Genomic DNA, 18,369 nt, shown 5'->3' on the forward strand with positions numbered 1-18,369 from the left:
AAACAGAATTGAAAGTGTTCAGAGAAGGTTCATGAGATTTTCGTTGCGTTTTCTTTCATGGTCAGATAGAATTGTCCTACCTCCATACTCGGATAGACTTAAACTTATTAATTTACCATCACTTTCAGTTCACAGAGAGTATTTGCAATTATGTTTTATAATTGGGATAATAAGAGGCTCAATATCTTCTTCAGTGTTGGATCGACTGAATTTTAATGTTGGGCGTGCTGGTTTAAGAAATAGGTTACCAATTTGTGTAGTTTTTAGTAGATCTAACTATGGCGTCAATAGCTCTATGAATCAACTAATTAATATTTTTAACAAAAACTTTCATATAATCGATTCTATTAATGATAATGTTAAATCCCATAAATTTAAAAATAGCTTCTTTAATCAATTTAATTAATTTACCAGAATGTTGTTTTTTCTGTTGTTATTTATATTAGTTTATTTAGTTTCAATGTTAATATATGTATATTTTATTGTGATTAATTGACAATTATTACTCTTATATTGAGTTTAAGTTAAATGATTCCATTGTTAGTATTTAAGCTTATTTCTAATGTTAGCATTTAACATATTAAATAAATAAATAAATTGTATGGCAACATAAAGGTTTCGAAAGTGTTGGCTTTGGTCAAAAGCTAAACCATTTTTTAACGATTGCACATGATTTTCCAAACAAAATTTTAGGAGTCGTTTTTGAAAAAAATACCTTAGCTTTTCCAAAATTGATTCACTATAATATCGTTAATAATTATAGTCCCAAAAACAAAATGTTATTCTTCGTTAAAAAAAAAAAAATAATTTATAAGTAAGAATTTTTTTAATGCATTATTTTCTTCCAAAATTAAAAAAATTAATTTTTTGGCTTTAAAAAATTATATTTTAATCAGATCATTTTTTTAAGCATTTTTTTTTTTTTTAAATGCGAATCGAACATTTTTTGCATTCAAAAAAATGTTCCAAATAAAAAAAATTGCAAATGGCAATACCTGAATGATAAATCAAATCAATACGCGATACGCCTTTAAAACTATTTAGGAAAATATTCACATCTTGAGTCTTATATGGAAATTGTTCCAACCGTAGTATTTTTGTTCATCCGAAAAATACGGGAAGTGAAAAAATTTTCGCCCGGAATTCACAATGGGGGAAAAGTAAAATTCAAATCTCCCGCGTAGAATCTTGGTTACGTGAAAACCACAATAGAAATAACCAAACTCGAGATAAAAATCAGCTAAACACATTTAAAAACAAAATTTTAAAATTAAACCAAAACTATTTTCTTTGCATGATACCATGCCAAAATTAGTTCTTTTTATTTTATAAATTTATAATGTATGTATAATATATTATATTTCTTAAAAGTTAGTTAGTTCTTTATTAAATAGCTATCAAATGGTAGATTCGTTTTTAAAGTACCTACATCATATTTATAGTAATCTATCAAAACAATATGCAAAATAAAATACAAATCATACAATGGTGCAGGCATATTATTATTATTATAATTACAAGCAGATGTGGCAGTTTAAACATTGGTTAACTTAATAAAATACAAAAATGTCAAGATATTGACTCAGTGCTTTGTTAAAAATAAAATCGTTCATTAAATTCTTTAATATAATCAAACGTATTATGGAAGCACTGGGGCTAATAAGAATAACTAATAAAAAAAAAGAAACTAATACCGCTGACACACTGTTGTTTAGAATACCTAAAATATTGTCTTTCGAAACATTGGAAATAACATAATTTACCATGGTTTTGGTATCTACAGTGTGTAGCAGCTTTAAAGGTAAAACAAAATCACAGAAAACGATAAACTAAATAAAACGAAAAAATATAAAAACGGTATGCGGGCAAATGCCGTTTCAAAATAAAAATTATAGAATAAAGTATCTTTGGGTTTTTGAAAAACTTTTTCTTTTTCTTTTTTTGATACTAAACATAGACGCACCGAATCTAATCTAATCTCAAAATCACATTTACTTAACTTCTAAAACTTATTTACTAAATTAAGTACTTTGTATAAAAATCACTTATGTAGAGAAAAACAACAGTTCGTAAAATTCTAAAAAATCTTTCAGAAGAGTTTTTTTTTTGTTAAAGCATCTTTTTTTTTGTTTTGATTGAAAGTTTCTACCAGTCTTCATCTTCGTTGTACTCGGAGATTTCCAGCCGGAAAGGAGTTTTGGCATTTTTTAATTTTCTGTGGCTACTTCTACCAAGTGGATTGTGTCGCAGGTCAACAAGTTCCAAATTGTTACTTGTTATCATTTGGTCTGTATCGATTTCTGTAAAAATAAAATAAGTTTAAAATATTGAGTTTTTTTGTTTTGTATTATTTTTTTCAGGGTATTTTACCTATGATTGCATTGTGACTTGCATCTAATTCACGCAAATTTGGTATTTTGAACACAACTGGTGGTAAAACAATAAAAGTGTTGTGTGATATATTAAGGCGGGCCAACGATGCCAATTCTGCCAGTTCATCAGGAAGCTTGGCCATTTGGTTATGTGATAAATTGAGGTCTAAAAAAAATAAACATTGTGTAATTTGGTTTTCTTGTGCAAAAAGTTAAAAAAAAAAGTTAATTATACCTGTGATGAGATTGAACTTAACAGCAAATTTTGGTGATATCTTCTTTATAACATTTCCACTCAAGTTGCAAGTTTTTAATGATGTATTTCTCATGAGATGATAAACAGCTTCTGGCACTTGCATTAGTTCACATTCAGAGAGATCTTGAATTAAAAAAAGGGTACAACAATTATTAATTTTATAATAAATATGTCAAACAAAAGAGCTGAGGTCATAACACCATACACAGAATTTTGGAAAGAAGAATTTCAGGATTTAAGTACTTAATTTTTACAATAAAGGTTTATGGAATCACGGGGCTTATTATGACCCTAGTGTCTTCATTCAGGGGAAGGTTTAAAAATTCGGTTTCCAAAATTTTATATTGCAATAATTTGTAGATATTTAAAATTATACCGTAGATAAGAGAAGAATTTGTAGATATTAACATTCTGCAAATTCAAAATTCTGTACTTAAAAATTCTGTAGATCCAAATAATATCTTTCCCGATTATTTAATTTTTATATGAATTCCAAAATGCACTTTTTTCTTATTAAAACCATTCCTATTTTTTATCATTTACAAAATTTTGAAATTTTGAAGAATTTTAAAAACCAGAATTTTGGAATACCGAATTAGGTATGAACAGAATTTTCGAAATGTAGAGTTTTGGAATCCAAATTTTTGCACTCTAGAATAATCCCCTTTCCACATTGTTGTAAAAAATCGTTTTCTTCTTAATGCATTTGCTTTCTGTTACAATTTAGTTGAAAAATATTTATTGCAAATACATAATTTCCATATTTTTTTTTTTTTCTTATTACATTAAATAAAATTTTGAAATTTTGAATTAAAAAGAATGTTATTACAAACAAAAAGTATTTGCATTGAAAAAAATTTTTTATGCAACCAAAAATACTTTACATTAAAAATAAAATGTTATTCCAATGAAAAAAAAAATGGATTGAAAATAAAATTCTTTTTGCAAATAAAAATATTTTGTATTAAAAGAAATGTTATTTTTTTTTAGTATTCGTCAAATTTCTTATAATTTTGAATATTTGTCTATACTATCGTTCAAATAGTCAAAATTGTAAGAAATTCGACGAATAATAAAAAAAAAAATTTAGTACACACATTAATTTTTTTTTCAATGCAATGGAAATTTTTTATTGGAAACATTTTTTATTTACAATAAATATTTTTTAATGTCATGCATTTTTTTATAAGTATGATATTTTTACTACCCTGATTTCTCGATAGCCCGAGAGTTAAGCATTTAAAGATACAAATCACGCAAATTGATAGATTCGTCCATTGCTAGTCAAGGGGTTTTAAATTATAATACATACAAATTAGTGATGGGAGCTATCGAATGATTTGAACTATCGATAGTTAGTAACTGAATGATTTGAACTATCGACTAGTTCATTCATTCATTTATTCATTCGAATAAAAACTATCGAATAAAAACTATCGAATAAACTATCGAATAAACTATCGAATAAACTATCGAATAAAAACTATCGTATAAAAAAACTATCGTATAAAATAACTATTCAAATGAAAAAACTATCGTTTAAGAAAACTATTTGAATGAAAAAACAATCGTATAAAAAAAACTATTCAAATGAAAAAACTATCGTTTAAGAAAACTATTTGAATGAAAAAACAATCGTATAAAAAAAAACTATTCAAATGAAAAAACTATCGTTTAAGAAAACTATCCGAATGAAAAAACTATCGAAAGAAAAACTATTCAAATGAAAATAGTAACTAAATTAATGAATGATTTAAAACTATCGAATGAATGAATATTTTACAACTATCGATAGTTTGATAGTTTTTATTCTATAGTTCCCATCACTAATACAAATCAAGAATTGATGTCTTAAAAGCTTTTTGTGATTCAAAATTTGAAAAATTGTACGTAACTAAAAAATTCCTACGGCAATTGCTTTTAAGCATAGGAGAAAAAACCGATAAATTTAAGTTTAACAAATAATAAAATAAATTATTAATAAATCAATTTTTTTTATAATAGTTTGTTTATCATTTGAATTCAATGTTGAACCCCATAAATATTGTTTAGCTTTTGACATGGACAAAAATCACGTTTGTTAGATTTGCTTGGTAGTGAAAAATATACTTTCAACCTTTCAAGTGTCAGGGAGCCTTAAAAAACACTCTTAGTTCCGTTTATCAGAATTATGTAAGTTCCTTTCTTATTTTGTTTCTCATGATTTCATTTCTTTACATTGACAGACATGGAACTAAACGAAAACTGAACAAAAATCTAATAATAGAATAAAGGATATACCTAAATAAAAACTAAAGCCGCTTAGAATGAAATACGAGCACTACACCAATCTTACTATTTTTATTTTTTGTAGTCAATTTCAAAAAAATAGACCTAATCAACTTCAAATAAAATAAAATAAAATTAATACCTAAATGTTCATTTTCTTCTGCATTTGTACACCTTTCAACAACTTTAACAACTGCGTTTGCCATTTCTTCACGTTTTTTTTATTCAATCAAATAAGACCAAAAAATAAAAATATATTGACACGTTTTACGAACAAAATCAACCGAATAACTGAATAAAAGATCCACACTAAAGATATGAAAACGTACGCGGGAAAATATTTTTGCTCTATTTTTAACACACTCGAATAGTGTTTTGATACATTAGAAAGAAGTGTAAGAGCTAAGAAACATAATAAATAAATCTAAATCATGAATCATGAATCATACACAATGTTCACATTTATGTATCTAAAAGTTTCGCACCATTGAACAATAACAACAAACAATAAGTTGAGTAGAAATGAAATGGGTATATATTATGATAAAAGCATTATTGGAACAAAACGAAAGCGAAACAAAGTTTGTACGCAAATCAACCAAATACTTGACAGACAGGTAACAGGTGTGGTGTGATAGAAGCTTAAAGCTTTTCGAAAGAAAATAAAAAGTGATGCCAAAATATAAGAAATAATTTGCTTTTAACGATTAAAAGATTTAAAATTTCAGGTTGAAATTTTGATAATATTGAGTTCTAAAGGTATTAATGTTAATGAAGGCATCTACGTGTATGGTTTTTTACGGAACAAAAATTAAAAAAAAAAATTATTTAATAAATCTAAAAAAATATTAAATATTTTTAGTTTTTTACATTTATGCAAAAATATTGTTTTGGCTGACAAAAAAATATATCATTAATAAATACATATGTATATGTCAAATTAAAAAAAAAGTCGTCATTAAGGAGATAGTACGAAATTAAAAATCTTAACCCTGCGAAAAATATATTTGTAATGTTCTTTTTTTAATTTGTAAAGCAAAATTGTTGCAAGTCAAAAAAAGCTAATTTTACAGGGCACGATTTTTAACCCTCTGTCGGCACACGGGTGCGAATTTGGCAGAACAAAAATGAAAAGTGGTCACAGAAAAGTGTCTTTATAATTGTGAAAATACATTCTTTTTTGAATTGTGAATACAGTATTCGAATTCCTCGGAAAATTCTACATCAATTTCATATATATGACTCTCCATAAAATAGTGAGACCGAAAAAAGTTCTAGCGCCATGAAAAAGTATAAACCAAATTCGCAAAAAAGAGGTGTGCCTACAGAGGGTTAAGTTTCAAATTGGTTTAAAGCGACAGTTTTGTGCTCGTTTGCCATTCAAGTTATGTTTTTTTTTATAAAGTTTGTTCTTTTCTCTTGAATAAAATATACAAGTTTACCTCATTAGATGGTGCATACTATTTTTACATATTTTTTAAAACTAAAAACCCAAAATTAGAGATAGAACAATTCCTATACAAGTACGTTTTTTGTTTAAATAAAAAGTGGACTTAGAACAAAATATGAACAATCAAGAATACTCGGGATCATTTTCAAAAGGCTACTTCCCTGTATTTATTGTTCTATGTCCCATTAAATTATATTATGTGTGGAATGAAATTTTTTTTGACAAAAACGGTTTTCAAATTCGAAAAGAGCACCCTCAAATTAGTAAAACTGCATCATTAACTCATTTTCGGTAAAAAGTGGATTTAGAACAATTTTGGTTTACGCTGACGATATATTAAAAAAAAAGAGTATTTTTAAAAACCACGTCTACACCACAATAGCTCTACGCTGAATTTTTAAATTCATTTTTACAACTGGAAAATATTTGCATTAAAAAAATATTTGTTGCAAATAAAAATATTCTGCATTAAAGAAAATGTGTGCATTTAATATTTTTTTTTTAATACCTATTCGTTGAATTTCTTATTGTACATAACAAATTGTTTTGTAATGTAAAATATTTTTTATTGCAATAGGGTAATTCCATGAAAAAGTGGACACGAATTTTGAACAAATTATGCAGTCTTTTTTACTTTTTTTATTAGCAAATTACTATTTACAAACGGCAACTCTTTATGTAAGTTGCAAGAAAATATTCTTTGTTGTATTCCCTTATGGATAGACATAAAATTCAGGGAGTTTAATAATCTTAAAGCATTTTTATAGCATAAGCTTGCCAACAACAGAAGAATTTCACATGAAAATGACGGAAAAACAAGCAAACTGAAAATATGATGAGTCTAATAGTGACGATGACAATATCCCCTCGTGAGTGCTTAAATAAGTTAACATTTAAGCAAGCTTCGTTACACACTATTCGATAATAAAAAAACTTGAGTGAAAATGCATCTTTTCTTTACTTTTGGAACCACAAATCGCAGGTAACATGAGTTACCAAAATAATGTAACGTGAGTTACCTAAATATTTTAAAATTTTTCCTCGAAATATTGAAAAAAATGTTTGGTTTTGTCACTCATATTAAAAGCTTGTAATTTTGTATGTATGGAATCTTCATTGAAAACAAATTAAGATTCTTAATTTCACATAAAAATTTCATACTGTCGGACTCTAAAAATTCGTGTCCGATTTTTGTAACGTGAGTAACCATCAAACTTTTATTTTTCCCAAGAAAATGTTAAAAATAAAGACAATTTTTTTAGTTAATTATGAAAGTAATAGTTATGCTCCATTCATGGATAGTAATTTCGTATCAATTTACATTAAAATTGAAAAAAAAAAAATTATTTATGTGTTGGAAATTTTTGTGAATGTAACGTGAGTTACCATGGAATTGCCCAATACAAATTTTATTATCAATACAATTTTTTTTTCTTTTGCAATATTTTTTTTAGTGCGAAATATTTTAGATTGCAATAAACAATTTTTAATGGATATTTTTTTTAAATTGGTATTTTTACAATCCTGTGTTTAAATTAATAATTCATGCGATTTACAAGGAAAGATCCAGGAGTTATGTGATACTTATTTTATTATATTTTAATTTATTCAAAATCACTCGGTTTGACTTAAATGCTCTTGTTTTAAAAAACAAGAGGTGAGATTACAATCAAACATTAACCTACTATCACATTGAATACAAAAAAAAAGTGGTTTGTATCGTTTTTCGGAATTGATTTTTGAGAGCAAAAATTATTCTTAGATACCTGTCACTGTCACTAACCAATTCATTAAAATTTTTTTAAAAATTTTTTCAAAAATTGTTCCTTTGTGAACTAGAAATGCCTTTAAAAATTTTTTTTTTACTCTGATGGACAAATTTTTTTTTCTTGCGATATAGGTACTATTATATCAAGTTATGCATTCGTACAAAAAAAAAGTTGAGATAACATTTTTCCATGACATTACGATGGTAGAGAATGCAAAAAAAGTGGGTCCCGGAAGTCCGTCTGTCTGTCTGTCTGTATAAGAAGCTACAGCCTGAACGGATGGACCGATTGACTTCAAACTTGGTATGTAGCATTTATTGGAGGCTCTCCAGAGGGGTTTTTGGAATTAATTTTTTTGGTCCAAAAATAACGGTACCTGTCATACAAAAATTTCGGAAAAGTTTAATTTCACGAAAACGGCTCCAACGATTTTGGTAAAAAAATTCAAATGTTAGTTTTTAAACGAGGTCTATCTTTTAAAGCAAAATATTTTTTTTTTAATCATTATTAACGGTACCTGCCATAGGACCGATTTTCTGCTAAACTGCTTATTGTATTTCAACAAAATTTTTTATACAAAAGCATTTATACACTTTTAATATAAGCCAAACATAAAATTTTGAAAAAAATAATTTTTGGATTTTTAAAAAAATTTTGAAATTTTTTTTTGAAAAATCAAATTTTCGAAAACGGGACATTGAATTTTTTTGAAATTTTGTTTTTAGATGTTGATTAGTAATTTCTACAAAATGGCATACCAGTTTTATTTTTAAACTTTTTTTTCAAACAATTAGGTACCTATTTATAAAAAATTAGTTTTTTAAAAAACGGCTCTAACGATTTTGAAAATTTTTTTTTCTAAAAATGCACCTTAATATATCAAATAAAACTGCGTACTTGTTTTGTGGGGTGATTTGATTTCAGATATTGTTTTATTTTTTTGAAAAATGAATTTTATTTTTTTTTTATCTGTTTTTTTTTTTTTTTTATATATACCTACATTTCCTAAGTTTCTATATAAAACGTCTTAAAAACTTAAGGAACTTGAACTCTAAGAGCAAGTTCGTGCGACCCAGTCGTGCATTTTATTTAACATTGCATTTAATAAAATATATGCATTATGCAATAAAATACTTTCAAAAGATAAAAAAAAAACATAAATAGAAAAAAATTTTACCGAATTATTATTTTTGTTCGAATAAAATCGAAACTTTAACAATCAACTGCATTTTTTCAATTGAAAAAGAAACGGGCCACAAAAACATTATGTACTTAAAGACGAGAAAATATTTGCACAGTTTTTCCCCTTAGACTAACACCAAGAACGGTTTCACTTTGTTTACATTTTCTGTATTATTACCTTCGTTTTAGAATTCAAAACAAATAATTTTCAACAAAACTACCGGCTGTAAAATGCGCAAGCACATGTCCGTTACCATGACGAAACACTACTAAAGTTAAACCCAAAACAAAAAAATTTTATTTTTCTTCTTGCAGTTAATTGTCTTTTCTGTTGTTAAACTAATATAATATAACAGATTTTCAAAAACTTTTATGTTTTTAAAAGTGATTTAATTTTACAATGAATGCTGATCCATTAGTAGGAGATTCCAAATCAACAATAACAAATATGTCAGCATCAGACAGTGCAAAAAGAAGAAGTTTACTTCAAACACCAATGGCTGCTCCCCCAACTGGCTATACTAGACCACCAACTTCGTCACTTTTTTCCCGAGGAAATCTTGTAAGCAGTCGTCTGGGTGGAACGACTTCTTTAGCTCGTCCTTCAACAGCAGTTCGAGCTGTCGGTTATACAGCCGATTCCGAAAAACTCATTGACCAAGCATTTCTACAAAAAGCAAAACAACAACAAGGTTTGAGTGCAAATGCCGTTGATTCAGCAGCAAAAGAAGTAAACCCTCTAATTCGCTATCGACATTTGGAAACTAAAATATCAGGCTTATTGGAGTCTTCAATACTTTTGAGTGCCGAATCTAGTCCAAACTATGCAGAATGCTTAAACAAAGCTAAGGAAGCATTTTCGCTGGATAGAACCCTCCATCGACTTCGGGATCAATATGGTGAGAATCTATTCCACAATCTTGAACTAACCTATGCCGTCTTTTTCAACCTAGCTGAACAATATAGTAATAACGATATGTACGTCGAAGCTCTTAACACCTACACAATGATGATCAAAAATAAAATGTTTCCCCATGTTAACCATCTCAAACTAAACATGGGAAATATTTATTTCAAAATGGGCATCTATACAAAAGCTATAAAAATGTATCGCATGGCTTTGGACTCTGTTCCAAGCAATCATAAACAGCTTCGATTGAAAATCACTCAAAATATTGGAATTCTGTTTATAAAAATGGGCCAATATTCCGATGCAGCAACAAGTTTTGAATTTGTTATGTCCGATCGACCGGATGTTAGAAGTGGAATCCATTTGGTATTGTGTTATTTTGCAATGGGTGATGTGGAAAAAATACGAAATGCTTTTAGATCTTTGGTTGATATTCAAATTGAAAATGAAGATGATATAAAAATTCAAACTTTCATTGAAGAAAACGAAGAGAGTAAAAGTGTTTTTGAAATGCTTAAAACTGATGAATTTGCTATATACAATAAAATGAAAAGAAATTCTGTGAAAAAAGCTATTACAATGGTTGTGGATCTTATTTCACCTGTGATTGAAGAGAATTACAATGATGGATATTATTGGTGTATTGAGATTATAAAAACCTCTTCAAACTTATCATGGTTGGCAAGTGACTTAGAACTTAATAAGGCTTTGGTCTATCTTCGTCAAAATGATGTCAATCAAGCTATTGAAACTTTGAGAATGTATGAGAAAAAGGATGAAAATATGGCAGCTAATGCATTGACAAATTTAAGTTTCATCTATTTGCATATTGGTGATATGGATAATGCTCGATTGTGTACAAATCAGTTTCTAGAAATGGATCGAAACAATCCGAGTGCATTGGTTAATAGTGCAGTTTGTGATATGAAAGCTGGTGATTTTAACAATGCTAAACAGAAGTTGGAAAATGCCATTGATGATCAGCCAGATATGTTCGAAGCGAATTATAATCTCGGACTTTTGGCAGGAAAGAATATGAGCGGAGATGATATTGATATTGCTCAGGAGCAGTTTATGAAAGTTAGAGAGAAAATTCAGCATCCTCATGTTCATTATCAATTGGCAAGGATAAATGAAATAAATAATACATCGCATTCAGCTTTGGATGTGTATTTACATGTTTTGGGAACTGCTGGGGAAATGGATTCTAGGCTGTTTGAAAAATTCGCAGGACTTTATGAGAAGTTTTCAGACTATCAAGAAGCTAATCAGTATTACAATGAAGCCTATCGACTTAATCCAAGTGACATAGGAATAGCTACTTCAATTGGATCGTACTATGTTAAACTTCAAGCTCTTGACAAAGGACTTTATTATTACGAACGTTCAGTATTAGCTGATCCAAATGATCCAAATTTAATGCTTCGAATTGCTTATTGTCTAAGGCATCTTTACATGCCCAAGAAGTATTTGGAAATGTTCGAAAAGATTTACTCTAAATTCCCTAAAAATATGATTTGTTTAAAATCACTTGTTCATGTGACAAAATCACTTGGAATGTTGGATTTACATGAAAAATACAGTTCGGAATATGAAAGACTTGAAAAATCAGCTAGAGAAATGCGACAAGGATCAGGAAGGATTGGTACAGCAAGAGGGAAACGAAATTCAGCTTCAATTCGAAATAGTGGTGATTTGAAGAGTTCCCCAATGCGACATCAACAACAACAATCACAGTCACAAGTAAGTTCGATAAATGGAACGGTTTATGAGGGATTTGTTCAGCATGAAGATCCACTAGGACCACCAGCTGAGAGACCACGCACTGGAATGGTACGTCGGCGGTCTTCGGAAGATTCTGGTGGTGATGAAGATGCTGAATTGTTACTACCAATATAATTTAAATATTGTATTTTTATATTTTGTATTATATCAATAAATTGAATTAAATAAAATTAAATAATTATTTAAAGATACAAAAGTACATTGCACCCTCTTTCAATTCGGAGCCAATTTGTAATGTATTTCCTTGTTTTAAAATGAAATGAAAACGGAAAGTCTATTGACATTGGAAAATTTTCATTTTTAAGTAGGTTTATGTGTAAGAGCAGATATATAAATTTTGCGACGTAGGTACCACGTATATTTTTGGCACAAATCCAATTGGTCAGTTTGCGTCGGAAATTTTTATAACAACAAGAAATAAATAAACAAATAATATTTTGTAAATATTAAAAAAAAAAAAAAAATGTACCCACTAAGGGGACTTTCCAAAGCTTGAGCTAATTAGTTCTTTGTGCTGAATTTTATTTCGTATTGGACACAAAGACATCGAGATAAACAAAAACCATGAAACCTAGAAAAAAGTTTCTTTCCTTTTTAATTCGCAGAAAAATTGGATGCGCATTTTAATTTATTATAGCCGAGCACATGTGTATCTTTAACTAGGCCAAACAAAAAAACAAAAATATATCAATATTTTTATTATTGTTGATTCATTGTGTTTTTTTTTTTTTATTATTTTATTTGATTTATCTATTGGTATCAAAAAATTGGTTATCTGACTGAAGGGCATAATAAACAATGAAAACAATGAACTTACCTACTTGAAAGACTTGCATAAGGTTTTTTTTATTGATAATAATAAATTTATCTTATCAGAAAAAATATTGAAATGTAGTTTGAGTGAATGGAATATGAGTCATTTGAGGTGATTTTTTGTCTGAAATAGAGTAGACTTAATGGGTCATCAAACTTTGGATAAATTCAAACGATATTGTGAGAGAGGTGGAGCAATTTCTCATTGCTAAAACAATTTGCAATTTTTTAATGGAAGAACTTTGATGGAACACAAGTACAAATTTAAGATTTCGGAGTCATTATAATTTTATTTGAGGTTGAATTGAATAAGATTGTATTAAAAGAAGGCTCTTTTTTGACCACTAAATGATTTTTTTTAAATTATCTTTTTTTTTGTCCTAGAATTGCAAGACAAGACATTATTTATTTATTAAAATTGCGACTAATTTTTAAGCATTTTAACTTAGTTTAGATAGTAATTGTTGACAAACAAAGCAAAAACATTGTTTATCATAAGATAATGATAACACTCCACTTGTTTGAAGTTTTGTACTCTTATCGTGTTTGTCAATGTTACAAATCATATACTTCCTTTCACTAAAACGCATTTAAATGAATGAATGATTGACTGGTATTGTTGATAAAAAAAAAAATAAATAAAAATAGTAAGCTCATTCATTATAATGCTTGCCATATTAATATGGAATATATTTTGCATAATAGCTCCTTGAAACTATTGCGTTGCTTTTAATAGTTTTTAATAAAACTAACAAGTTACATTTTTTTTTACTTTCTGAATTAGATTTATTTTTAATTCATGGAATAATAGTATTTTGAGACACAGATAGAGCTAGATACAAAAAATTGAAAAAAAAAAAAATGGGTTTTCATATGAATTCAGCCTATTTCAAATTAAATTTATTCATTTGCAAGCCAAACTCATACCTTCGCAGTTATATAGCCCAGTCGGGATGTACAAAAAATTAAGCTGAAATGGAAAAAATTAAATCGAGCAATTTTTTTTCATAGGACGGTAGAGGGGATCACCTTGAGCCAAAGCCGCCATCTTGGATTAAAGTTAAAACACGTTTTAGTAAATAATTCGGCCATTTTTGATTTTTGACAAAAATTGTACAGGTAAAACTTGTAGAAAATTTTATTTTTTATAACTTTTATGTTAATAAATTTTTGCTATATGACCCATATTTTTCGAGTTAAATTGAAAAAACTATACCCCTACTCAGCTTAAACTTTTTACCGACTTTGAGTATAGATTTTAAGATCAACGCAATATGGGAGTGTTTTTATATGTTTTTAGGGATGAGAAATCTAGCTGCAATGTTAGTTTTTGCAAATTCCTGAAATTTTATAAACAAAAAGAACTATCTCAAAATCGGTTAGTGTCATTTTAAACAAAATGTGTAAATATTATAATTGATGTCTAGCAAAACAATTAAGTCTTTGAATTTTGGTACAAAGTTTCAGCTGAGTAGGGGTATAGTTTTTTCAGATTAACTCGAAAAATATGGGTCATATAAAAAAATTTATTAAGATAAAAGTTATAAAAAATAAAAATTTCTACAAGTTTTACCTGTACAATTTTTGTCAAAAATCAAAAATGCCCGAGTTATTCACTAAAACGTGTTTTAATTTTAATCCAAGATGGCGGCTTTGGATCAAGGTGGATTTTCCCGAAAAACTGATTTTAAGCTCTCAGTGATCCCCTCTACCCCTCTATCATATGAAAAAAAAAATTGCACGATTTAATTTTTTCCATTTGAAATGTTTAATTCGACTGGGCTATTAAATTTCATTTTTTTTTTCACTAAAATAAATATTTTTTTTTTATTTATTGTCATGTTAATTAGGCACAAGTTTGATGCAATTTTCAATAAAAATACATACATATAAGGTGAATTTCAATTTTTTTTTGTAAAAACGGATATATGATTATTCCTGAATTTTTGTGGAAAAATAATTTCTTCAAACGGCATACAATTTTTTTGGGAAAAATTTTCTAAAATTTGTAGGTAAAATTTTTTTTCAAGTAAAAATTCAAATTTTTCATTGTTATTAAAAAATTAAATGGCATACTCCACTTAGAGATTCAACAAATTTAAAAATGTGTATTCGTAATTCAAAATCAACTTCTCATACTTTTTTTCACATTTTTTATAAAATTAAATTAAAATTATTTTTTTGATGAAGTTTTTAAAAAACTTTGACATTGTAAGCACCATAAGAGCAATTACTGGGAACAGTCGTGCATATTATTAATGAAAAGTTTTTACTTACAAATGAAGCTTATAAACTCAAAATTCATTAATTAAACATTAACATACACCGAAGAAAAAAAACTAATAGCAATTTAACATTTTTTATATATCAAATTAACATTTTTTAAATATCAGGCAAAAATGCTCTATAAAATGTGTTTTATGATATTTAAAATGTTAAAACCATATTTTTATTAGTAGGATGATATTTAAATGTTACATTTTGAAATTTTTTTTTATATTTTATTATCATTTTTTCATATCAATTTCTCATTCCAAATTATTGAAAAATATTAAATAAAAAATTCTTAATGTGTACTAATTTAAAGGCATTTTGTGTTTTTTCGAAGTAAAATGTATGATTTACTGAGAAAATTTGATCGGCAATAAGATTTTCCTTCACATAATTTGGGAGAAAATAACAAAACAATTATATCACCTATAATAGAAAAAATAATATCACCACTACATATTTTGTAATGAATATTCACTTTCAGTAATGTTTTGAAAAAAGAAAGAAAATACTTAAAATAATAAAAATAATAAAAAAGAAAAAGAAAAAAATTGGTTTCATTATAATAAACTAAAACGTAAAATCTAGTCAACATTGATATTTTAATTGTCAAAGTGAAATATTCACTATCCACCTAAAATTAAAAAATGTCAAAATGATATGATAAAATATCAAAATTGATATTTTAATTGTTGGACGACTTTTGTCACTTAAAAATGTTAATTTGATAGCTGTTATTATCAAATTTTTTTTTCGGTGTAGTTTTATCTTATCAGTATGTAGCCGAACCCTAGTAATTGTAATGCTGTTTATGTTGAAAACAACGAAAATAATTTTTTTTTTAAATTCTGCCCAAGAGAGTACAGATGATCTTTTAATATTTTAAAAACTCATTTTTTTGTTTATGCCAACAAATTTTCTTAGGTATATTTTTTTTGTGCAAAACATCAAGTAATTGGAAAAAAACTAAAACGATAATACCAACTAAAACAATTCATTCGTGCTTTTAACTGAGAATACATTTTGATTATATTCAATTAAATTAGAAACGAATATTTTTAACTTTAATCTTTTTAATTGCACACTATGATTAAACTCGGAAGTAGCTAATAAATTTTAGTAAAATTGTAAACCAAAAATTTCACCAAGAATTATAAATATTCAACCTTTCCAATATGAGACTTTGTATAACTTTTCCTTTTTATTGTTTCCAAAAATTAACTGAACATTAATTGTATAATAATTTTCACTTAATTACTAAGTATTTCCGACACTTTTTAAAAATTATCGCACCAAATTGTTAAGTAACACACATTAAATTGAACGCATTATTATCAATAAATCAAAACTATATTTTCCTGATTTCAAAAATAAATAAATTCAATTTAGGGCCAATTTTTCAATAGTCAGTTAAACAGTCAGTTAGTACTTATTCCTAAGGATAGAGAAAAAATCAATTTTTCAATATGCAGATATAGCTTATTCCTAAGAATAAAACTATCTGCTTCTTTCAGAGACGAATAAAAATTATTCTAAGGAATAATCTCAAAAAAAATATTGTGTCAGTTATCAAAGCTGTTTTGAAAGAATTTTGAAAAAAATACAGTGGAACACAAGAAAACAAAAACAATCATGAATAAAAATGACGTTTAATTTTAAATATTTTTGAATTTGACAATTTTTTTTTGTTATTCTGTGGAATAAATTATTCTTGATTGAAAAATTCAATGTTTTTATCTGATTGTTTATGAGTCTAATAACTTTATCTGTCGAACAGTTAACAGACTGTTTATTAGAACATTGAAAAATTGGCTCTAAATCGTTAATTTTTTTGTTTTATTTCCTTGATAAATATATATTTTTTGGTATAATTCTCTACGCAATAATTGGTTGCATTTTTTTTTTTTGGTAAAATCATACGAAATTCAACCAAAAAGTGGCATTTTTAATCACACGAACTGTTAATCCAACCAACTGGAAAATAAAAATTCGAAATCACTTTGTATCTATACCTCGTGTGTTAAGCTGTCATTCAAGCTTCTACTTAATTTTCATTTAATATGTTGTAAGTTTCCAACTTTAGGTTTGTCGTGATAATGATTTTTTTTTTCTTTTAGAGTTCAGCGTTACCCATTTGAATATGACTATACGTCACATCTGATTAGTTTGAATAATTTAACTTCCTTGACAAGTTAAGGCTATTAGACGAATGACCAGCTTAGTACGGCTACGGATGACACTATGAAAGCTAAAAGTTATGTTCACACGTCAATCATAAAGAATGGTACACTGAACGAAAATAACACTGTCCGGTAAATGAAAAATAAATAATATTTGAATTTCAATTTTCTGAAACATATTTGTTTGAACTTTTTCTACCATACAATTTTTCAGTTGTCTTGAAAAGCCCAACTTTTTAACTAACAAAAACAATAATAACGCTTTTTTGCTTATTAGCTCACCTAACTTGCTATTTTCCTTTGCATCTTCGCATCGGCCAACGACTTTGATGACACCTCTTCCGGCAATCGGTGAAAATGTAACGATTCCCCCAATCCGGGCAATGTGGGGTGGAATTCCTGTGGGATCATCTTCCCCATTGCCATTGTTACCGTTATTATTGGTAGTGTTAGTAATATCGTTACCGAAGGACGAGCGTGATGGAGGACGCATTTTGTAAGGTTTCGACTAGTCTTGTTCACTTATTTTTAATCACAAAAAAATATTTATGAAAAGATAGTTTTTTTTTTTGTATCTTAGATTTTTTCTTTGGTTTATTAACAACGATCGCGCAATTAAACTCTAACTAACTTTTGAGAGTTATTCTTCTCGCTCAAACGTTTTCTTTTTATTTTAATAGAAATTTTCTTTTAACGTGCACTTTGTCCGTGTTCCGCTATTCAAATGGTTGAAAAGCTTTTGTGGCACTTGTTTTTATATCGCGGAAGAAGAAAGAACTCGCGCGATCAATGATCGCGCAAATCGCATTTCTTATTTTTCCTCATTATTTTTGTTGCGCGTTGTTTTGGATTATTTTTTATTGCGATTTGTTTTGGTTTGTTGTTTTTGTATTTTTGTTTTGTTTTGTTTTTTTTTTGGAATGAAAAGCTCCCAAAAACTTTGTTTTGATGAGTTGAAAATTCGAAAGGAGATTTAATGCGTATATATTTTGCAGTTTTGTTTGGTTTCTCTATAAGAAAACAAAGAAGTTTGTATGGGAAGCTTTTTATTCGGACAATTATACTATGCACTTAGCGCTTTACATTTTGTATATCTGTACTGTACCTATGCAT

At 27.4% G+C, this 18,369-nt stretch overlaps 2 protein-coding genes across 3 annotated transcripts; one reads left to right on the top strand and one right to left on the bottom strand.

Moving 5' to 3' along the window:
• Positions 1 to 1,284: 1,284 nt before the first annotated feature.
• LOC129910230 (leucine-rich repeat-containing protein 20) lies at positions 1,285 to 17,842 on the bottom strand. 2 transcript variants are annotated; one of them, XM_055987520.1, is made up of 4 exons: positions 17,539 to 17,842; positions 2,608 to 2,751; positions 2,371 to 2,538; positions 1,285 to 2,300 (listed from the first exon to the last, which is right to left on the bottom strand). In XM_055987520.1, exons 1-4 carry the CDS (start codon positions 17,747 to 17,749, stop codon positions 2,146 to 2,148), a joined length of 678 nt encoding a protein of 225 aa, XP_055843495.1. In that variant the 5' UTR covers positions 17,750 to 17,842; the 3' UTR covers positions 1,285 to 2,145. The 2 variants fall into 2 exon arrangements, with proteins under 2 accessions (XP_055843495.1, XP_055843496.1); XM_055987521.1 differs by lacking the exon at positions 17,539 to 17,842 and adding an exon at positions 5,039 to 5,519.
• Positions 9,593 to 12,368, top strand: LOC129910229 (intraflagellar transport protein 88 homolog). The gene has a single exon (XM_055987519.1). The coding sequence runs from the start codon at positions 9,698 to 9,700 to the stop codon at positions 12,104 to 12,106; it is 2,409 nt and encodes an 802-aa protein (XP_055843494.1). The 5' UTR covers positions 9,593 to 9,697; the 3' UTR covers positions 12,107 to 12,368.
• Positions 17,843 to 18,369: the final 527 nt, after the last annotated feature.

Source organism: Episyrphus balteatus, chromosome 2 (assembly GCF_945859705.1).
Source record: "Episyrphus balteatus chromosome 2, idEpiBalt1.1, whole genome shotgun sequence".
Lineage (NCBI taxonomy): Eukaryota > Metazoa > Arthropoda > Insecta > Diptera > Syrphidae > Episyrphus > Episyrphus balteatus.